Source organism: Sparus aurata, chromosome 22 (genome assembly GCF_900880675.1).
Source record: "Sparus aurata chromosome 22, fSpaAur1.1, whole genome shotgun sequence".
Classification (NCBI taxonomy): Eukaryota; Metazoa; Chordata; class Actinopteri; order Spariformes; family Sparidae; genus Sparus; species Sparus aurata.
This window is the reverse complement of record NC_044208.1, coordinates 19,377,997-19,401,981: the sequence shown is the minus strand read 5'-3', so window position 1 is coordinate 19,401,981 and position 23,985 is coordinate 19,377,997. Positions and strand designations below refer to the sequence as shown.

The 23,985-nt window shown below is 44.5% G+C and overlaps 1 protein-coding gene across 1 annotated transcript in view; it reads right to left on the bottom strand.

Moving 5' to 3' along the window:
• Positions 1-432: 432 nt before the first annotated feature.
• Positions 433-23,985, bottom strand: part of usta (uronyl 2-sulfotransferase a) — a 61,134-nt gene continuing 37,581 nt past the window's right edge. Inside the window, exons 3-8 of the mRNA XM_030406342.1 lie at positions 19,180-19,335; positions 10,942-11,021; positions 10,687-10,840; positions 2,740-2,837; positions 2,485-2,642; positions 433-2,373 (exon numbers count right to left, since the gene is read on the bottom strand). Coding sequence (XP_030262202.1) covers positions 2,081-2,373; positions 2,485-2,642; positions 2,740-2,837; positions 10,687-10,840; positions 10,942-11,021; positions 19,180-19,335 — 939 coding nt within the window. The 3' untranslated portion in view covers positions 433-2,080. The remainder of the gene's footprint in view (positions 2,374-2,484; positions 2,643-2,739; positions 2,838-10,686; positions 10,841-10,941; positions 11,022-19,179; positions 19,336-23,985) is intronic.

Genomic DNA, 23,985 nt, shown 5'->3' with positions numbered 1-23,985 from the left:
ATTTAGTAACGTTCCGGTGTCGACACAGCATGTATCATCAGGAACCGTACTAAGAAGTCTTACGGTGTGGATGCATCTTGGTACGAAAGCGCGAAAAACAGAGAAGGAAGACAGGGCGTGTAGGATAGGCAGTGTTGTCCCTGATGGGAGAGAGGAAGGTAATTTCACAACCGGGGAGCCCGAGGGAAGTTGAGTTGAGGTTGGTTGGAGTGATGGACGGGCTGCTGCAGGGCTGAGAGCGCTACACAGAACGTGACGGCGTGGACCACGGTCTGGAGGCCGCTGCGTTAGTAGCTGCCGGTATCAGTCTGATATGTGTGGCAGCACGGGAGTTGTTAGACAGCTTCGAGGATGAGGGAGGCTGCAGCGTTCCAGACGGAGCGAAGAGGCGTCAACAAAACAACACAACAAAAGTAAAGCCGACACAGTGGCTGCAATAGTTAGAGGACATTTATTGTGAAGACTGTAAAATGATGGACTGCATTAGTTGTTGTTAAACAGTTATAAACCCATCCCAGACACCCTTAACAATGCCAGGAATAGATTCATAGCCGCCAAGAAACCAAAAAGACACAAATGTTATCAAACTTTTTTTTTCTTTTTTCCTTCCTGAGAATCTTAATTGGAATGCAAAATGAATACAAAAATAATAAATTAAACTGGCAAAAAAAAAAAAAGCAAACACTGAACACAATGAAAAAGGTAAAGACAATGGAGATTAGGATGGTAGAGCGATACTTCGCAGATGACAGTCACATATAGCTTATGGTTACTGTTCTCTGGATGTTTTTTTTTTTTTTTTTTACACGAGTGATGATAAACACGCACTCCGAATAGCTGCTGGAGAGATTAGTGTTAGCTGTTAACACTTCACACTTAACACGATAGCATTCTCGAGGAGAGAACCACAAAACCCTTTGACAGTAACATGATCCCGTTAGAAATCAAAATGCAAATCGGTATCCAGTTTAGTGACCAAATCCCCTCATTTTGCTGCAGAATTTCAGGAAAAAAAAGTGCAGTATATTCGTACAGTTTTTGCAGTAAAAAAAAAAAAACATTGGTATTTGGCAAACTCAATCTTTTTCAACTTTGGATTAAAACAAATCGTGCTCCATATACAGTATGCTTTTTTCTTTTTTTGTGTTTGACTTTAAAAAAAATCCAGCCCTTTAAGTCTCAACAAATGCTCCAAATAACAAATCTACGCTAAAAACACGCCGCTGGCTTTTTGGTCAAACTCAATCATTCATGCACACACAGTTGGAATTCTCTGAATTCATAATTGAGTGCTCACTGTTTGACCCTCATTTATACCTACTAATATCTCACAAGTTAAACAAAATGTTATAAACCAATACTAGAACAGCTGACGCGACTACGTCACAACTCCACCGGCTGTGCACGGAGCTTCCTGTCAGTTATTAGAACTCTTGGCGAGGTTTGGCACTTACGACAGTCCTAAACAACTAATATACACAAAAAAAGGGTTTTGGTACTTTTTTGAAACTCGTTGGATACCATTTCCCATTCCAGCTTTTTTTTGGGGGGGGACATAAACCCTTTCATAAAGTATGAAACTCTCTGTTGGGCAACGTCTCCTCCGCTCGCCAACATTTAAAATTATTCCCAACACATTTAGCTATCCACATTCTGCGCTGATCTCTCCTGGAGATTACAACAATGATGGATTTTTTATTTATTTTTTAATAACATAAACAAACCCAAAAACAAGCTCAAATTAAGACGAAAAACTTGAGTCACGCAAATGGAGTTTAACATTATTTCCCATTGTCCTTGGTCAATTTTTAAATAGAGCGTTTCGTCCTTCCAATTACTCAACCCCTTTAGTCCTCAGTGCTGAGCCTGTCATGATAGGAGTCCACTGCAGATGGAAAACAGAGCCCGTACAAACATGAGGGTCAGGATCCGCACACCCCTAAACGCACCTCACTTCTCTTAGGAACGCTGGAAGGCGGGGAAACGCTCCCCTTCGCCGTCAGGCTGCCTCCAGCTACCTCCAGCCAATTCCAGCCAATCAGCTTTTGTTTGGCTCAATCCACTGTCCGTCAGACAGCCCTTAGGAATGGACCAGCCAGCTGTTGGCATCCTCCAGGTCTGTGTCCAGCTCCTCGTCTTCATCCAGAGGCTCCGGGGTTCGCAGGGCCAGATCTCGCAGGAAAGCAGGCGAGTAGGCGGTGGGCTGCGAGACGGACTTGAGGCCGATCTTCTTCTTCGTGAGGTGGAACTGGTCGCGGATGAAGTTGTAGAACTCGTACTCGTAGCGCATGCGGTGGTACAGCACCTGCAGGGCCTCCAGAGTAGGAGTGTGCTTGCGTACTGTGCCTGTCATGTTTCCCATCTTCCTGTAGTCTGCGGAGTGACAGAGAGGAAGTTCAATCAAAGAGCATTCACCATTCTTCCGAAATATACCATTCGAGGAAAGTAACTAACTAAAAAAAACCCTACAGATGTGCTACCCACCAGGGCTCTTGTAGATGTTGAGTACTCCAGTAAAGTAATGAGGTAAGAGCCTCTCTAAAAGGAGCAGAACATCCTCCAGCTCCTCCAGGATACCAACGAGGAGGTAGTTCTCCAGCACGTTCTGTTTGGCCCTCTCCAGAGCCCATACTCCCGGCTCCCTTGGAAAGAGAGGGGAAAGAAAAAAAACAGAATTAACAAATGTTGCCAGCACCTGAAACACCAGAACGCCGTGTAATGCAGTTTGAGAGTGCATACCTGCATTGAGGATGCTGTCCGCAGAAGTAGGGAATAATGTAGAAGACTCTGGGGTTGGAGCACTCCGGGTAGTTCTCTAGAATGCACACGTTGATATCCTGAAAGCAGAGAAGCAATCACTTTAATTCCACTTTAGTCAGTCTCAAACAGAATTGCAATGATTTAGTTCTGCCACTAGAGGGAGCCCCCTCACCAGCACTGCAGTGAACCGGCGCCCACTGATAACCATCTTTGGAGCAGCCAGAGTGCAATGCAAAAACAACATCCTCAGCACAGAGATAAGCTCGGCCCCTCCACCCCGGTAGCTCTCAGAAGCTGAGGTGTCGAGGAAGAAAACAGTTCTGCTCATCAGATAAGGTGTTGTGTTTAGATTCACTTGAGAAAAAGGACATTCGGGCAATATAAAGTGGATGATCCAGCTCGATAGTCTAAATATTCCACGTCTTGTTAGTAAAGCGATAAGATCAGGGTTGTGAACTTTAACACGCGGCACATTTACACGTGGGAGTTATTATTAAGTAATGAAAGGGGAGGGGGAAAAAAACAACGGGACGGATTAAAAACATACTGGCCAGCCGCTAAATGCTGTGGAACTAGCAGTCAAATCCATGTCAGGTGACGTACGCCTTACGGATGGCAACAAGTCCCGAGCAACACAACACTCCGCCGAAGCACGGCTCTCTCCTTCCACACACATACAGTAGGGCCGCATGCAAAAAAAGGTGTCGACAGACCAGCGATGTAAAGGAGACGCGTATTTGTGACAAAAATGGAATGTGCGTAACAGCTTGCCTTTCAAGATCGAACGGCTGATTTGAAACAGAGCAACGTGCCGAGGCCGGACGCTGAGGTCACCGTGCTACACTCACTGCACACGGAACCGAGGGCTTCCCAGAGGGAGGCAGACTGTTATTGTAAGGTGAGATGTGAGCAAACCAGGTGACTATAGAGCTGTCAGAAAAACACCTCACCGTCAGGGGTGTCAACACGGATAAAAAGGCAAAAAAAAAAAACCCTCCACGTGTACATGTGCGCGTATGGGCTTGGATCGAGCGCCCTTTAAGAATACACAGGTAAAGGTTACAGTTTGCCTTAGATCAGTTTGATGACTGAAAAGGCGATTCTCGTGCCATTTTGGCTCCACGAGGCAAAACTGACATCCATGCACAGAGGTCCGTATACATAAGCCGGGATGACATGAATTATGCACTCGGTCGGTTATGTTTTCCTCGCAGCTGAACACTGTGGTACGATTGTGCGTCTGATTCAACCGAGCAGCTGTGGGGTTTGTTTGAACTTTATGACTGAGCCGCGCTCCGCACTGGGAACAGGGCTTATTGGTGATCGGCGAAGCAAAAACCACTGGACAGCTCTTCAAAGAAACCACAACAACCCACCTCCCCCCCCAGAGGAACCTTTTAGAAGAACTGTCCAGCGTTGCACCATTGTTAGCGTGCGGGTCGTGTCCGTACTTGTGACAAGTTTGCCCCGCTTTGTTGTCCCCCTTGGGTTTTATTGTTCAAACAATGAGAGAGCCTGTGCATCTAGTTTTATCTGTTATGAATATATCTCCTTGGCCCGGCAGTCTTGCGGTTCACTGCCGCCGATGAGTGATACATTTTCACAACACAGTGAATAACAAACATATTGGCAGCGTAATCTGTGTGAGAAACTACAAATCAGGCACAGATTTCTCAAAAGGAACTCAAGTTAAAGGTGATGAATGAACTAACTTGAACTCGAATGCAACACGGCTACGTTTCACACACACTTGCCAATGCGATTAAAATACTGTGAATGGACTCTAGACGGGGCCTTTTCTACAATTAGCCTAAATGCGGCATACGAGCTCCCAAGAAAAAAATCACTATGAGCCAAATCAGGAACAGACAAAGTGAGAAAAAGGCCATTGAGAAGAAGAGAAAGGCGGACCGGAAGTGACACGTGCGACGACCATTCCCCCAGCATGAATGGCTCTCTGCCAGAAAGTCCCTCCTCCACGTTGCTCCGACACTTGATACGCAACCCTCAACGTTTAGGGGGACCTCTGGGAATCCGGCCACCACTCATTTATATACAACTGCACACAATCAAATAGGCGCACACACAGCTGACAGACAACACGCACTCTCTTCGGAGAACCCATTAGTATTTCGAAGAGAGCTCCTGCGTGCACACCCGGCCTCATTGTTCCTATTCTCAGTCTGGATTAGGGCCGACTGAGCAGTCACAGAAACTGTAGCAAAAAAAAAAAAAAAGGCACTAATCTCTACAACCGGATCCCCTTTAACTGAATGGAATGTATGCATGAATTAAATCAGGAGTAATTGATTATGTGGACCTTTCCCATGGGACAATCTGAATCCGTTTCAATCGGGCGAGCATGAGAGTGATAGACTGGGTCGACTCACATTCAGACCTGCAGAAACGGATTTTCTCAAGCCATATAGCGGGAAAACAAGCGGTAAACACAGCACTGACTCACTTTCAGCAGTTATGTGATGAGTTTCAGCCCAATAGTCAGTCTTCTTTTAGCTCTGTTTTTGTTCTCCACCACCTACTGAGCAAAATGTTTGACTCTTTAATCACTAAATGCCATGTTGACCAGCTAATTGCTAACTTCTTCCGTCTGCTATCTGGTGCTGAGCAAGTAGCTCTAGAGAGCACCTTTAGTGTTTTTAGTGACCACAATTTTTATGGGGAAAATGAGGCGAGGGGTATTCAGTTGGCTTCAATCTGTATTCACATCACTAGATTTCACTAAATTCTACTGGAACCTTAGAAATACTCATTTTAGTTTATCCATAACTGCTCTTGTGTGTGTGTGTGTGTGTGGGGGGGGGGGGGGGGGGGGGGGGGTCAGCCACTTCCAGACAATACAGAAACTGTCTTGCAAGTTTCCGATCAACAGAAATCTATCCAGAAATCCAGACGTGACCATACTTGCTTAATACAACATGAGATATACGCGACCAGTAAGTATCACAAGGAGTCGGTTGCAACCTTAGGCAATGGACCCTGTGACAGGTACACAGACTCACAGTTTCTAATGTCAAGGCATGCCAGGACAGGACTGATGCCAGTTAAGCCTCCGTCATTACGTGTGTGTTTGCCATTGTAAAAGTCAGAATGACTGACAGACTGGCAGATGAATCTGTTTTTGCCATGGGAACCTTGCCTGATCACACCAGTATTTTTGAACTGTGGGAAACTAATCTTGTGTTTTTCAGGTTTCGGAGGGGAAAACCACACTGTCAGGTGTCTGCATGCATACTCACAGGTGTTTTAAGCACACCGAGCCGATGTACTCAGAATATGAACTTAATTCAATGAGAGCAGGCTTTTTTTTAAACGACCCTTCAATAAAAACTTCAATAAAAACTCACAGTTGAAGTCCTTCGTGACAGTCAATGTATATGTGCTCAGTGCCACATCTGTGTGTGTGTGTACACTCTGCAGCCAAGTGTCCGGCGCATGCCTCTCTGCAGTACAGCGTAGTGTATGTGTGTGTAAAAAAAGGGGTGTGGGGACTGACGGAAAATCCAGGCCGACCACAGGAATGTCTCAGTAACACGTGCATCAGGTTCCCTCGGCCTCGGCTAGCAAACTGACAGTGTTCTTTCATTGACACCTCTCATATACACCCAGCGCGGGGCAGGCAGGGCTAATGCACACCAGGCAGGGGATATATCCAGGACTAGTCAGAACACCGGGTGTTGACATAGCAGGGGCACACTCTGATACACACACACACAGATATCCGAGATGCTACACTTGCAGGGACATTCATCTCCTGGCCTCAGATCTGCACCAAAACTATCGACAAAACTCGCTGTGAGGTGAAATTGATTCTGGGGAATCGATACTGAAGCTTCTTATTGTTTCTGGTTATTGATTTGTCAGGAAGGGCCCCGCCTGCCCTCTCCTACCCCCCAAAACACAAATGTGGACAGCTGCTTCCAATCCAAGCTGACAGAGGCTGAAGGCTATAAATCCTAATCCTTAACCATAAAATTTAATGTTAATCTCAGTTCTACCATAACATTAAATCATTTTTTAATACATATTAAAGTTGCACTTTGTAGTTTTGGGGAAGAAACCCTAATCAGAAGAGAGAGAGCTTCATTGACTGTTTTTTTAATCAAACAATCCTTGTCGTCATGACTAAATAAACTGACTAAGCAAACTGACCTTAAAGGACAACACGACTTTATGCTGTTTTACTTTGTTTAAATGTGGCGGACCCTGCCACCTTTCTAGCTTCAAACAGTGTTATGGGGGCCTTATTTACCTCCCAGAACAGCCTTTTTTTTTCAGTTATGGAAGAAATAAATATTTCCGAGTTTGTATTATTACCTCACTAACATTGTAAATATTAAAACTCTCACATGTTGTTCCCTGAATTCATTCCTCGATCGACCCCATAATTGGTTTTTCGGTGAGGTTCAGCACATTTTGCCGGCGTGTATATATATATATGCTTGTGTAGCATATGCGTGCAGCCACTGTTCGCAGATATGATTTAGCACGCAACTGCAAGCTGATGTTTGCTGAATAGGTAAGCTTGATTATTGTGGCTAACAAGCACAGTCAGTCAAAAAAATTAAATAAATAACACCAACAGCAGCAAAAGCAAAACAAGAGCTGAAAATATTGCTTCTCTAAGGCGGTGACACTTTGCTAAAATGATACAGAAACAGGATATCTATAGAGCTAGTACGCAGCAAATTCTCACTTCTGTATATTTCCAGAGACAGAGTCCCACACTGAGGAAGTAAAGTTGAACTTAAGTGATTGGAAAGAGGCCAAGACAAGTGACTCAAGGAAAAACATCACATACTGTACTTTAATGACCTAATCTTGCCCCAAACAAAGAGAAGAGTTCCAGCAAGATGGAAAATTTGAGTCAGCTTTAAACTCTCTCTTGGTCCTCATAAGTATAGTGAGTCTACACACACACACACACACACAAACACACACACACACACACACACACACGCACACACACAGGTAAGCCAGTCTGCAGCGACACAGCCCCCTCCCCCTTAACTGTAGCGAGGGGCCCCCGTGGTCTGCATACTTTAATAACTCAACTCACATGGTCCAGAACTCCAGGGAAAACAGTGCAATACTTAATTACACCCAGTCAGACTCAAGCCAGAATGACATTCACTCCTCCAGTCGGCCTCTCAGCACGGCCTTCTGAGCTCTCAGGGTCTCTGAGAGTATGGAGTGAGCGTGGGAGGAATGATTGGCAGCGTGACCACGTTTTTGACTAGATATTCATTTCCCACAGATTGTTGAATCAGTAGTAACATAATCATTTTTTTTAACCTTCTTTTTTTCTGGCAGACTGTCTGGGCTGACCTACTCCCCTAATCTCAAATGTGGTTGTGTGTTTTACTTAAGGTGAGTTCCACCATCCGATTGGACCAGGGGCGCTGGAATCCAGACACCAGCTGAGGACTTGAACTTGCATGACGAACACTGATAAATGTTATAAGGCGCAAGCACGGATGCAAATTGTTTTTCATTAATGTTGAAATAAATCTCAACTTTTCTCGGTCTCAGATGTGAAAACTGGGGTAGATCATCAAAACTGCATATGACTTGATTTGTGACTTGCTTGACTGATAGCAAGGACTCTATTAAAAGTATTCATTTTCAGGTTCATAATTGATTTAGGTTATATACTAGACAATGCTTACATGCTTTAATCCTGAGATATAATGTTTTTGACAAACTGTCCTTTGCTGCAGCACCTATAATAACACTCCGTTTTAGTATCCGTCTCTTTAAGGACCCCCCCTGAAAAGCCCAGTCTGCTCTCATTGGTCAGCTCTCACAGGCCTGAACAGACACTGTGGGTGTGGCTGAGGGCCTAACTAACCTATCTGACTTTCTTTAACTTTACTTTAATAGTTACTTGCGACTTGCTTGAGACTTGGAGGTTAAGACTTTTGCCCTGCTTGTGCATCACTCCACCGCTAACTGCACTGAAATGAACTCAAACTGTATTCGAGCAGCTGCTCAACACCATAAAACTCACGCAGAGTTCAAAAATGGCAACTTGAGACTCAAAGTAAGGCTCCAAATGGCGTGTATTGTAAAATACGAGAGGCATTCCCTTCAGTGCGATGCTACAGGGTTAAACACCTCTGCGGGGCAGATGTAGGAATCCCGAGTTCCTGATGTGGTTAAACAAGATCAGGTCTCTAATTAGAATCATAATCAGATTTAAATATTGGGTTAGCGTCCGTCTGCCGTGGCCTCACAACTTTCCTCTCTGCCTGCAGCAACACCACGTGTTGAACATCTTCAAAGAGAGTGTGGTTTTAATATATTCCAGTGTGGAAGAAATGTTCTGTTGCCTCTTTTTTCTTTCACTTTTTCGATGTTAAGGTTTGTCTCAAACTCAAGAAAACATCTAGTTGACACAGGATCACTTGTTGGATTATTTTATTATTACCTTACCTTTTGTGGATGATTACACAGTGTCCTCATATAATATTGTACAAAGGATAATTTTGTATTTCTTATCTTATAATTAGCCTGCATCAAGGTCATAGCAGAATAGGAAATGAGCATAGGACGTCTCAGTTCATGTCTCAACTGAGCTTCTTTATGAAATCAGCTGGCGTGAGACCAAAAGACGGATACAGATTTAAAGCACTGTTACTGGTGAGCCGGTGACTCGGTCATAAAATAACTGCGCCCGTCTGTCAAATACCGCAAATGCATTAGTATTTCAAACCATAAACATCCGTGGCATTGATTTAGTTGATGTCCGTAGGAGAGTAAATGGGTTTGTGGGCACTGGGATCAAGATGAAAGGCGGATAGAGGGGAAAAATGGCTAAAAGCTTCGGTATTTGTTTGGCTCTTCAAATAATATTGCTGCAAAGTTTCTCTATATACAGAAGGGCACAGGCTCACTGCGGATCGCACAAACACGTTAACCAGAGGTGTCGCCATCGCTGGAGTTGCTGCATTTGCTCCTGGTGATTAAACCTGTTATATAATATTATAATTGTTTTGACATTTGAAATATATATATCTATATAGAGGACTGGTGCTTTGAAGTGGAGCTTTTTTGTGTTTTCTTCCCTTTTTTCTCTTCACTTTCTAGGACTGCTAGTATTTTCTTAGATTTCCCCCTCACAAGTGGACCTTTGTATTGCTTCAGCATCGACATCACCGTGCACGCTTGCACAACAGTCACGTCGCAGGATATGAACTGTCAAGTCACTGGCAAATGACGCCAGACGTGTCATTGCTACCCCTTTTTTGCAGCTCGATGCAAAAATAAATTGGGACATTTCTCACTTCTTTACCGTGACTCATCTACCAGAGAAGTCCGTCTGATATTACACAATTTCTTCTGCATGAACGTTTCTTTGATTCTTTGATTCCGCAAACCAAAAAAAAGAAAGACGGAACGTAAAAAAAAAAAAAAGTAAGATGACATAAAATCTGGGTGAACGTATTTGGTGAGAGTGTAAAAGTGTAAAACTGATGAATGGTGAGCGTTATCATGATAAAATGCACTCCCCGGGTTCTGCACTTGAGGGTTTTTTTTCTGAGGAAAAGCTCACAGACAGTTCTCTGCATCGCAAATGTGACACAATGTTACGGCCAAGGATGCAGTGCTATGAAAGAAAGAAAAACGGTGACTGCGGCCTGCACAAACTGCACCTACAGTTAATGAATTCCCCCTCCCCAATCCAAACCTTTTCCATCTTCAAGGCAGGCAGGTGCAAATCTTTGGCCACAAAACTACAGCTAATCAATCAGCAGGCCCTGTGCGTGCCTGCACGACTGCACTCCTGTTTGAGGCACGAGCAAAAAGAGACAGACGGTGAATTTAACACGCTCCTATCAAAAGGTAAATTATAGCACGCTTTAAATCCCAGACTATTAAGCAACAATAATTAACGGCTGCTCTCACCAGGTATCTCTCATCATCTTTCATCCCTGGCGTGCGGATGAGGTGGTTCTGCTCGCCCCTCCAGTCACCGAAGCGGCGGAAGAAGTAGTTGGAGAGGAACCGGTTGATGGGGTCCCGGATTATGTTGATGTAGACGGGCTGCTCTATCCTGAACCTTACAATGAAACAAAAAAAAAAGATGAAAAACATTTAGCGTTAATGTATTTCTAAGCACAAGCGTCATAAGCGTCATAGTACGTTGGTGCACTTCTGTACCTGGTAAAGTTGAGGAAGTGAACATGCCGCGTGTAAAGGAATGGCTGAGGGATATTACTGATATTCTTCATGAGATCCACCTGAGAAACAAATGACAGAAACAAAACACAGATTAGACAAAATCAAATCAAGACTTGCCAATGCATAACGTCGTCGTAGAAATCAAGCATTAACAGGTTAACAAAACCAAAACCAAAAATCTAAAATATGCTGGAGGCATCTTACCCTGATGCTTCAAGGCAGACAAAGACAATCAGCATCTTCAGGCCGCTGTCAAACAAAACCAAAAATTCACATCCCAAGTGTCTGAACATCTGAACCGAGCACATAACCATTCACAAAAGTCACTTTTGCTGTGTATTTATCTGGGCTGTGGGTCCACCTTGATTCGATTTGCAGACCCTTCCGCTACGGACTGACCTCGCTTAAGTTCAATCCTTCCCATCGTTTTGTTCATCTAACATCCATCACCGTAGATCTAGTTTCTTCCCTCAGTCGTGCCCAGGAAAAAAGGCAACATTTTTAAAGCAATTATTCCAAGTTTCTTCTTCCTTTGCTGCTAGGGAAAAAAAAACACCCCAAAGGCTTTCCAGGTCTGCATGGAGAGAGGCTCACGGTAGCCAAAACAAACTTCTGGGATATCACAGTAGTGCCACATACTGTACGGTGCAGATCCCTTGCATGAGCTCTTTGACTGAAGGCCATGCAGCTGAGATTGAACTCTTAGTCATTCCTCACATATATAGCTCCACGTCGCAATCATTTTGTATGTGAGGTTTGGTTAGCCCGTTCATGCATCCAAGAAATTAGTGTCTCTGCACCAGTGGAGCAAATAATATGTCTAATTCTAATAATGACCAATAGTTGGGGCTGGCTTGTGCCATGAACTTGGCAATAGTACATGTAACACTGCGATGTTCGATGAGAGAGCTCTTTGTAGGCAGTGTACTGACATTTATGATCATTTGCTGTACATGTTGTACTTTTTGTTAATTCCCTGCTTGTTAACATGTGAAAAGGAGCACAATAAATGAATCCGTTCCTTTTGCAGAACCGTCTGCAACCATTTATCCAACTCTTGATTAGTGAGACTGATTTGACTGGAGCTCAGTATCGAATGAAAACGTCTGAATATCTAAATTCAAATTCAATTGAAAGTGCTGAAACAGACTTACATTTAAAGGCTACATGCCAAGAGCGAGAAGCATCAGAGTCAGAGGACTTTTTGAAATGCCAAGGGGAGTAACGGTCAAAGAATCTGGTCCACAAATTCACAGTTGGATCACAGTTTGAGACCACGTTTCAACATCGGTTAACGGGAAACTACTGGATGGTACAAGGAGACCTCGGGACAGTTTGAAGTCATGGTTGTGGCAATGTTTTTTTTGGAGAAGGTGGGACATCTCCAGGAGTGTTTGTGGTGACAAACACCAGATATTCTTTGACAAGATCTAAGGACATCTCTAGCCATGCTTGTGGTAACAAAAATGACAGATATTTCTGATGATAAGTTGGGACATCAGCTGTTTATTGTGGCGACAAAACCGGCGCTGCTGTTTGACGAGATCTTGGGACATCTCCACCCATGTTTGTGTTGACCAAAACAGGTATTTCAAGCCAAAACATGATCATTTGTCGCCGAACCTAACTGGAGGATATGGGTGGTGCTGACACAAGAAAAGTAGAAAACTGTACCTAAAGTTAGTACATAAAGTGACGTTAAGTTTCAACATATAATTTGCAGAAATGTACAACATTTATTTTGGCAATATGGCTGCCCCTTCGACCAACCAGCATGTGTCAGTATTGCAGGGATGAGGATGCGATCCCTCACTGGCTTCCCATTACAAAACACAACAAAACTTCTCCTAATCAAGCGCACAACCAAGCAGGAGGGACTGATAATATGAACTGAAGTCAGATCTGATAGTACAGTTCCCCTGCGGCAGCTGTGTGACCTCCCCCCCGATCAGGTTTAAGGGGATATGGAGATTTAGAGATGAAGAGTTTTGGCGATAAGCAAGTCTAGCCTGCAAAGCTAACACCAAGTGACAGGAAACATTTAAAAAGCCGGGCTGTGCTGGTAACTCGTCAGCGCAGCTAAATAATGAACAACATCTGAACACTGCATGGGGAATTCCACGAGTCCCTCTGCTATCCAGACAGTAACTCAGAGGCCAAGGACTGAATGAATCTGTTGCCCGGGTAATGGAGGGGAAAGGAGACAAACACGTGGAGAAACAGAGGAGACTGAGGATGAGAGGAACGTGCCACTTTAGGAGAACCCTGTTGACACATGCGCTGATTTTGACGCTCCTGAACAAACAGGCTGTAGGAAACAGGTATCCAACCGAGGATTTTAAGGCTCTTTCCTTCAGCCTCTACTGTGAAGATGAACTGCACGGCACTACTCTGACCTTCATGCCAGCATCAGTGTGTCAGCACGCTCCCAACGACACTGTTAATATGCTGATGTTGAGCAGGCATTATGTTCACCATCTTAGTTTAACATGCGGTGATCAGCACTGATCACAAATTACTAGGGGATGTTAGTAGTTTTGTAGGTATCATCGGACAAGTTAATCTTTTTGACCAGATGATAGCGCTCAGTGAAAAAAAAAACATCATTTTCTTTTAAGTGATCATACACTACGGGTGGAAGGTAGAAGTGTAGGTGTGGGAGTCCAAGGACAGGGGACATTGTATGGTTACACTGTAACCTTGGTTCAGTGAGAGAATAGATTGTCTCTCTATTCCATTACATATCTAATAGTTTCGAGAGAACTGGCTTTACAGGGAAAACACAGAAAGCTTGATGAATCCACACTGTGGTTTTGCCATTTGTTGCAAGGTGAGGTTTTTCATATACAGACTGAAGACTGAGGATTTAATTTGAGATTTATCAGATTAAAAAATTCAATGTGAATGCTTTTCGAAGGAAATTAGGTTTCTTTTGATTTTATTCAGTGCACTCATATCATTTGTATAACCAAATCGACATGTTAATCAAAGAAAACATTGCTGTATTCTGAGCAGAGAGCAACACATATGGTGGAAATCAAGGCCATTTTTCTGTGCAGAGCCCGGGAAGACATTTTTATCGCAGTAAAAAAACACTGTAGTTGGTTTCTGTGGATCCGTGTATCTGTGGGTCTAGGGACTCTACCTAAAAGGCTTTCCCTGTGTTACAGTGTTTCAAGCGGCTAAAAATGTTATCAGGTGTTATATTATCTATTATATTAAATCATATTTCTATCTCTCTGCAATCTAAAGAGCAAACTTATTTTTTGCCGATGAAGTAGAGAGTTTCTCTCTTCTGTGTCTCAGTGTTTGGTCCCTCTGAGCCTGTTAGTGGTTATTTATTTAGAGCTATTGAATGCTGATCAAAGGGAGAAAATAAAGCACTTAAACATGCCGCACACCACATTTTTTTAATTCTTATGATGCACTAAAAGCGTTGTTGTTTACTCAAATCAATGCACCGGAATACCATAAGTGTTTTTTCCCCTAATGGTGACAATCTTTGTAAAATACTTTGACTTTGGAATGAAGGACGCAACGTGCTTGAATCGCTCTTTATATATATATATAAATAAAATAAAATTAAAAAAAAATCTATAACACAGCACTGATTCGCAGAGGAACCCTTTGAATGTCCTGCCCTTTTTTAAAACTATGTATGGGCACCTGTTACGTCACAGCAGGACTATTTGGACAGCGACTGTAATATGTATACTTGTTTATGTACACAGGGCAGTTAATCTGAGGCCCCAGTCAGATTTAGGCTTCACACCCTCCCTCTCCTCTATAAACTCAGTACATTTCCACTCACTCCGCATCCACTTCTGCTCCTGCGGCAGAATGTAAAAATTTTAAACTTTCATCAGCGCTGTCGAATTCATTTCACCATTCCCCGGCTCCCTCATGTACGCTCCGTCTCTATTAATCTTTTTCAATTCTGCATTAAAGAAAAAAAAAAAAGCCTGTTTTCAGCAAATTGCCCCCCCTTGACCATCAGTCCAGACAAATTAGCCCAGAGCTAACCCCTGATGTCCCCCTCCACCACACCCAGGTTGATGCACAGACCCTGAACCCATTTGGCACATTTGGTGAGTTTAAGTGTGTATGTGTGTGTTTTCTGACCCTCTGGTGTCTGGCCAGACCCCCCCTCTCATTTACCAGGGAGAGCTGCAGGGAGACGGAGGGAAAGTGGAGGACAGTCTGAGATTCCAGGCATACCTGCAACCCCCCCCCCCCTTCTTCCTGAGCCCCCTGTGGCGTCCACACGGGGCTCATCAAGGGAAACGGGAGGAAGAGGCAAAAAAAACCCACTGAAAGCTGCAGCCCTGCATTCAAATTGTCTTTACATATCTACATAAAAAAAAAATAAATCAAAGAGGCCTAACACCTGATCTTGAGACATATATGGAGCTCAGACGATCGGTCCATGTACGGTTTGTGTATCTGCTTATCAAGTCAGTACACAGGAAGTGAGGGCTTCCCTCCAAAGTAAACCCTGTCAATTTTGTTTTAGAGTTGCAATATGTGAGATTTAGCAACCTCCCGAAGCAAGGACCGTCCAAACCAATGGGGGCGGCATATCACTGCTAGCTTAGTTAGCCGTGCAGCTAGACGTCCTGGGAGGTCAGGATGGTGTGAGAAGATGGGACGGCCGGGGCGAGCTGTTTAGATGTACATAGAAGTGTTTGACACAATGTAATCACAAGCTGTTGATTTATGTTTTAAGCTGAAATTCTTACATATTGCCCCTTTAAAGGCACACGTTTCAGCAGCCAGAGATCCTCTGAAGACCGTTGCTCTGAGCGCAGCTGATGAGATGCTGCTATTTGCAATCTGTGTTTGCGCTGGGGTCAGACGCTCACTTTGGCGTGTGCGCATCTGCGGCTGTGTGATCCAAATACACAGAGTTCCTGGCTGCGGAGCATCTGTTTGCTGGTTAACGTTCTTGGTGAGCAGGAGGAAACAGAATCCCACATGAACGCAGACACGCTCACAATAAAGATGCTGTCTTTTCCGTTTCTGGAGTTTTTTTCCCCACAGTTTTTTTTTTTTTTTCCTTTCCCGGGAAATGTCTTAAACCTGTCTCTCCCACTGAGCCGGTCCCCCCTACGCGCCATCCCTCCGTGCTGTAAAAGGGACAGATGGGTCACTATACGCCTCTAAATCTGCAAGAGCTCTGCAAAGTTCCAGACTAATAAGGCACCTTCACTTTTTTTTTTTTTTTTGGCAAACCCACGCACGAGGCATCAACCCTGCGCAAACCCATTAGCGGACCGCTGGGCGAGCCAGCTGGAGAGCGGTCCGAATTCTGCAGTCTCGAGGGCGGAACCACAACTGATGAGTCCAGCACCTCTAAACTTAGGCGACGCGCGTCTGGGATCTGCATAAGTCAACACGCGCGCGCAAATAAACACACAAAAAGACGGAGGCGCACTTTACAGAATCGCACGCAAACACAAGCACAGGCGTACACTCTTTAACAGAACCCCCCCCCCCCCCCCCCCCTTCCACCACCACCACACTGCACTGACACTGGAATGCACACACTCGTTCTGCTCGGGAACATTCACAAAGATGTTTTATGTCCAGCGAATTAATGAATCTTATGGTGTTCTGCCACTCTGTGTGCAGCCAGCGTCTCAGGGTTTTAATGAACGGATAAACGAGTGGCTGTTTTCAATATTGGCTCGTGTTCAGATCAGTCGATGGAAGCGAGGGGTCGGTTTGTTTTCCTGTTATTGTTTTATGACATCCTACTGTTTCTCTACCACAATAACCGGAGTAAAAAAATCAATAAAAAAAACATTCGGGGGGAAAACAACATTTGCATCAAAATTGGTCGGTAACGAGCTTGGCATCTGCTGACCAATTCGAAAGCAGTTAGCCGTAGCTTATTGCTCCAGGATGCCGTCAATATCGCCATGAAAGGATATGAGTCACCGCAGCAGTCCTCCCACACAAACACTCAGTTAAGTCACCCAGATGACTGAAGGAGGACGCATGGCATAAGTGGGAAATGTCGATGACCGAGAGTGCATACGAGAGAAGCTCGGCCTCGCGTCGGTTCAGAGGAATGAAAATATTAATGCGTTTGCTGCTCCAGAAAGACATCCATGTGAGTCGTGGAACTCTCTCTTCCTGCAACCGTTGGGGGAATCTCAGAGGTCAGGGTCAGCTACGGCAACTCTGAATTAAAGTACATCTTTTCAGGTACAGGTGTTATACTAACATGAGGATCGTGTATGATCATGTATAACAACAAATATAACCAATCCCACATCTGTTTTTAAGAAAACTACAAAAGACACCAAATGGCATTACGAATGAACATTAGATGACTCAACTTGCTTGTTGGTTAATGATTTGTTGATGGATCCTTGGAAGCACAAAACTGTGTGATTTCTGCTTTAGACCCCTGACAGACAAGCTAACATCACAGCCATTAGCCTGCAGGGATCCATAAAAACTGATAAACTAATGTTCAGTGTTTGATATTTCTGTTGTTTATGCCTGTATGTGACAACATTTCAGAGACCTTTATTTTGACCTCATGATGTCTGCGGCGTGCTAACCAGCTAGCTCCGGCCTGTCCCTGTGTAAAGCTCCTCTGCTAGCAGTGCAAACACAAACACCCCCCCCCGGTTCTCTAAAACTCCCAGTGAGGACCTCTAGCTGCACAGCTAACTGAGCTAACCAGCTAATGTCTGCTCCAGTTAGCAGCGGTTATAGGTTACTCTTACGATATGTTGACCCCTTTGTTAACACTCCCTCTACCACTAGATTGATGGTGAAACTTCAGTATGGTTGAGACAAGTCCACTTACGATATGACATAGCACTTGGAATTACTGTGACCTCAGCAAACCTTCATCAACAGGTTGTTAGCCGCCGCCACAGGAGCCTGAACCACAAATCATCTGGTCAAGGCCTAGTTCTCTCCGAGCCAAAAAACTGGGCTTGTTTTGGAACTACAGTTTGGAGTCATGTCCAAATCAGTGACCAGTGAAGCCAACCCTAATGTGAGTGGAAAAAATATTTCATTTACGTTATTTATTAGAAAACAAAGCCGTTCAGGGGGGCTGATGGAAAAAGTCCAACTGTAAGAGAAACATTACGTATCTTTAACGACCAAAATATAAATCCGTGCCATGTAGTTCTGAATTGGCACTCCAACTGGCACAAGCTAGGGCTCCTCGGTGTCTCACACTGCTGCGGTTTTCTAAACGAAAGCAGTTTTTCCTCTGTAAAGCCAACACTCGTGTCCTCGAGATATTTCAGGAAATAATAAAAAGGAGAGTCTCCCTTTTTCACCCTTGTTCTCACACTGAATGGAAGACAAAACAGCGAATGGGCTCCTGCTGCTGTTGTGACCACTGAAACCACAAAGCTAAGTGCAAAATCCAAATCATGTCTTTTTGTTATCAAATACAGCGTTACCTGCTGTCAGCTGGGGAAGCTGTTTGTTGCTCGAAAGAATAACACAACAGCAGCTGCCCTGACTCTACTGGAAGCTAGGTGATTTGGGCCTGAGATGATGAATGCATTAAGTAGCGGCTTCAGGTGAAGGATCCTGAAAACCCACACGGGCCACAACAATGAAAAATACATTGATTTTAATATATGGTAGCAGAATATTCCAAATGAGTACAGCTTGAGCATTGATTTCTTCATGATTTGGGCAAAACTCCATCATCTGATGAAAATCATGTTATACTAGAATCATCTGCAGCTACTAAACTAAATGGATCTTGAGGTTTTCTCAACTTGAATAATTACATGTAATTCTAGGTTTCCCTTTGTCGCTGTCACTTGGAAATGGAAAGAGGCTGACTGCACTGGTTTGTAATTTTGAAACTCAATGTGTGCGATGAGGAGGAGGAAGTAAACAAGGCTTTTTTGCGTTACGTGCGCAAACTTCTGCCAAAAAGTCCTGTTTTAATTCAATCGAGCACAATCCAGCATCAGAGTCCACGTATCACTCTAAATTGTACACCACCCATAACTGCTTAACCGTTAATTAATCTCTCCAGATCTGTAACAGCCGACCACAAGGACAACTTTTTATCAGGACTAGACTCGCTCATAGATACCAGCCATGTAAATAACCAGGTGTTTTTCAGCAGACAAACAAACTATCTCTCTCTCGCACGCCAAACGCACATCCATCAAGTTTTCACATTCGTTCCCCTGCGGGCGCCATCACCTTCGTTCATCTCACCTGTTCATGTTTGGTGAGGCGCGTTTTATTGTGGATGTCTGAGGAGACCAGGTTGAACTGGTGCTTCTCGGCCAGCAGCCTCAGCAGGATGACCACCGTCCGGCTGCCGCACTTCCCCACGCGGTTGTAAACCACCTGGCTGGGGAACGGGAGCACCTGCGAACACGCACGCACGCACGCACACACACACACACACACACACAGAAAAACATTAATGTATAGATTTAACTAAGTTGTTTCTTCGTTGTATGTAACTCACCCATTTAAACGAACTTATCTTTTTGAGATTTCACTACCGTATACTGTATTTTCAACACATTTCAGAGCACTGAGTAGAACAACAAATCTGGACACGAAGGCCGGAAAAAGTAAAAGACACAAAACATGAAAAAGTGACGCAAAGAGGAGAAAACGAAGACAGACACTGAAGAAATTCATTAGGCCACGACTGGATTCTCTTGCCTCATTTTCTCCGACCTCTGACCTCTGTTTCTCACATCTACTCTCCCTGGGGCCGGACTCAATTGACCCTGCGACATATTCCCTTCCAGCCAGAACACTCACACACACACACACACACACACACACACACACAAACACAAACACAAAGACTGAGTGCACACTTTCATTTTCTCTCCTTGCGCTGTATGCTCATTCCTCCACTGAACTCGGTGAGTCAGAGATTCTGACGGCTTCTTCCGCGGAACGATACCGACACAACCCTTTCCGAGTTTTTTTATGACCAAAAACACACGCACACCTACACACACACACAGGCCGCAGCATGTGCGCGCACACGCCTCGTGACTCACCAATTAAACAACTAGCTCAGCAGTGATTCAGAGAAAGGGGGGGGGGGGGGGGGGGGACTGTGATTGTGAAAAACACGGCTCGTTACTGTAAATCTCTCGAGGAGGGGGAGGAGGAGGAAGCAGCGGCTGATACTGAAACATGGGGCTCGTTTTTAGCGGCGAGGGGGCGGCAAGAATGCACTAATTTGGCAATTATCCCTGAGGGTCGACGAGGTTTACTCAAGTGGCCCCTTAAGAATGAAGACTGGCCAAGTTGAGCGTGCCAGTGAGAACAAGAGCGACATAAAAACGAGGGCCAGTTGAGGGAATTAAGGGATGAACGGGAGACAGGAAGACGGGTCACATTTGCGCCATCTGGAAGGCCTTTTTTACAAAGTGATAGAGATCTACCACAAAAAACAAAGAAGCATCAGTTCTGCGTCGCCACAAAAACCATCTCCCCTCATCACTTCAAATAAAGCCTTCCTGTAAATCAGATGTGGGGGGAAAAAACGTGGCAGTGATGAATACTTCCCAGTCTGGATTGGTGATTGTGCTTTTACCCAGGGGGAATCTGGATATCTGACAGACTGTTTGGAAGCAAGTCCGACTGAATTAACTCGCTCACCGGCTCATGGGACGGCTGGTTTGCGAAACAAATTCGCTACTTTTATACTTTGCTTACTGACTGACAGACTGATTCCAGATGAATTCCGGCCCTCGCCTGCTCGTTTTTCCTCCCTCCGCTGTGACATGAACTCGTATCACATGTTTAGTCAATTCTGGGTGTGTTTCCAGCTCCGGAGCCGCAGACGGCAGTCTCCGAGCCACAGAACTCAGCGTGGACCCGAAACACACTTGCTGATTTTGTCTTGTCTTCTCCAAAACCAGCAGTCCCACCCAGGCACAGGCTCGGGAAAAAAACAACAAGGGCCTCTTTGAATAGACGGACAAAAGTGAAAGCTGACTAGATGGAAGAAAAAAAATATGGCCTGATGATGATCGATCGCACTTACTGGAACCAGAGTGTTTTACCAGACTTGAGAGATCGAACCGGTTTGACACAATATGAAAAGAACACACAATACATTCACCCCAGGATGAGGGAGGGGTGTACTGGGAAAACTATCAACAGGTGTTTTTTTTTTGTACAAGCTGTTACAGGTTCTGTTGACAGGCGTGCATCAGCTCGTGTCACTGGGCTGGAACACTGTCCTTCGTTACTGTAAAGCAATCCTTGACATCAATGTTTGAACACTAAAAGACAATGTCTACATCGACCCAGTGTGGGCCCAATATGGTGTTACGAGGTCAGTTATACAGCAGCAATACTGTAAGTGTGAAAAGAAAACTATAGCCTCATACTTGGAGAGTTTATTTCATGGGTCCTCCCTGCATGAGATCTTTCTCAACATTACCCCTGCCCCTCTGCGGTCGTAACCCACGTGAGAGGTAAGTGACGGCATTGTCCGGCATTTTTCGCGTTTTAGCTCTGGTTTTAAATCACATTTACGAGTTTGCTTGCTAGCTTAAAGGATAACCTCACCGGAAAAATGAAATTTCTCTTCAGGGTTAGGGTTAGGGTTAGGCCTTGCCTCCAAAGACATCCTCTTACTCTAAACACTAAACACACAACCCCCCTCAAAAGGGTTGTTTTGATCTAGAGTTATTACCAGTTGGTACAGGGTCAATTTCACATTTTTGAAGGTACCATTTTATAGATTGGAGGCTGTTGGCTTTCACAAACAAAACAAAAGAAAAACCCAGATCAGGGTCAATGGCATACATTTCACAGGGAAAAATGATTTTGAGCAATCAGGAGATGGCTCGCTTGGACGGCGTTCCAACATTCCTCTGTGTTTGCCAAATAACTACAGACTTCTCGGCTTATCACAATAATGAGGCGGATGAAATACATGCAGCGTTTTTTGCAGGACACCATTTCCCGCTGATATGATGACAAATGGCTGTGTCAGACGTCGGACAGCCTGGTGTTGTGTAACGCAAGAAAAAAACATCGGAGATGCCATCAAAAGTCCAAATCTCCCGCCGGCACTGACAGCACTCAAAGGGCGACCTTTCAGTTTGTGCTATTGTTGTTCCCGCTCAGCAGAGCTTAGGTTTCTGATGCACGCTGTGAGAAATGTTCGCAGCGTCTGCCAGTCAGGGACTCTGTCAATAGTCGATCTGTAGTGTGGAAAAAAAAGCGTTTATGTAACATGGCTGTTTTCCACCGTGTCTGATCTGGCCGCTCCCACTCCCGAGTGTCAGGGCTGTTGTTGGTAGTATTTACAGCTCCGATGCTGGTGAGGCAGTATCGAGCAGACTTTGGTAAGGGATGAGCTGTCCCGCACCTTTTCCTCTCTCTCACGCTCTCTCTTCTTCCACTTTCACTCCTCTCAGTGTCCTCTTCTCCTTCCGGCACCCTGCCCACACACTTGTACCAAAAACCTCCCTTGCTGTTTTCAGACGCTGGTTCAACAAACACACATAAATTATCACCTCCGTCTCGCGGGCCCCGAACCGCCCATTTCTGCGGAAGAACGAACATAATTCTGCTGGCTGCAACTGTCAACCAGATAACTGCAAGTCTGAGCACACGTCCTGGTCTGCCACGTATGAGGACCACCGCGCACACACACACACACACACACACACACACACACACACACACACACACACACACACACACACACACACACACACACACACACACACACACACACACAACACACACTCATCCATCTTCCTGCTCTAGTTCCTGGAAACAACAGTTCAACACTGCTAACTTTACTCTTTTGACTGACTTAGCCCTGCTCCGGGGTTCATCGCTCCCTACAGCCAAACTTGCATGTTAAGGTTTCAACACATTGAGATTCTCAGCACTTCCTGTTATTAATGACCCATCCATTCATCTCCACTCGGAGAAGGAGGGAACGCGGGACTTCTCTGCTCTAAAAAGTGGCCGCGGCGGCCGAGCATCCACCCGAAGATGTTTATCTAAAATGAGATGAATCGATTTCCAGTGGCTGAGAGGAAATGGGGAAACTCTGACAACATTTTCAGAGTACCATCGCTAATGTTTTTACACTGGTTTGATGCAGAAATATAGTGACATTAATGGCACGCAGATGTTCTGTTTTTCTCTTCCACCTTCATTAAATATGGAAAACATTAGCACACAATTATGTCTAACTAACAGCTAAGACTTGGATTATTAATGAAAATCAATACGGTGCCTGTAAACTCTTCTGTTTACGATTAAGCGCAATTAAGAAATTAGGGGGAAAAAAAACAGGATGGGAAATGAACTCCATAAAGTGATATTTAGAAAACACAGCTTACACATGTGTACAGGCGTAGAGGGGACATTCTTGTCATGCTTCCGTACACATAAAGACTCGTTACTCTATTCCGAGAGCGGGGTGGTTTTTCCATGCGCTCTCATTTACGTCGAGCTTTCAACTCGGATCTTCTGAGCTTTCCCCTGCATTTATACCGTCCAGAAAAACCCTCAGAACACGCTGCGCCGCGACCAACCCTGATCAATCTCAGCTGCAGCAGGGACGTCGACGAAAAAAAGATAATGAGAGACGCGGCTGATGTAGCGCTTGCCACCGACATGGCATTAGGATCGTCCGTCTGGGGAGATGTGACGGCGACAGATATGGAATCAGTCAAAGTTAGCAGCTGGTGTGTAATCACAGTCAGCCTCGTCTGCGTGCATTGAGGATTTATGTAGAAGGCAAAGCCTGAAAAGTGTCTGAATTTTATGTCAACGAGCCAAATCGAAGGAGGGAGAGTCACTGATTTTAAACTCTGGGAACTTGGAACTTGGTTATTATATGTATTCAATTAAAACCAAACTAACAAAAAACTCAAATTAAATGAACCAAAACAACAAAACACAGGAAATGTTTTCAGTTTTAGTCTGCATACATCAACGCAACAAGCATTAGGAAAAGTGTTGTGTTTGTGTTGTATTTCAGAACTAATCCTGTATTAAAAAAAACGA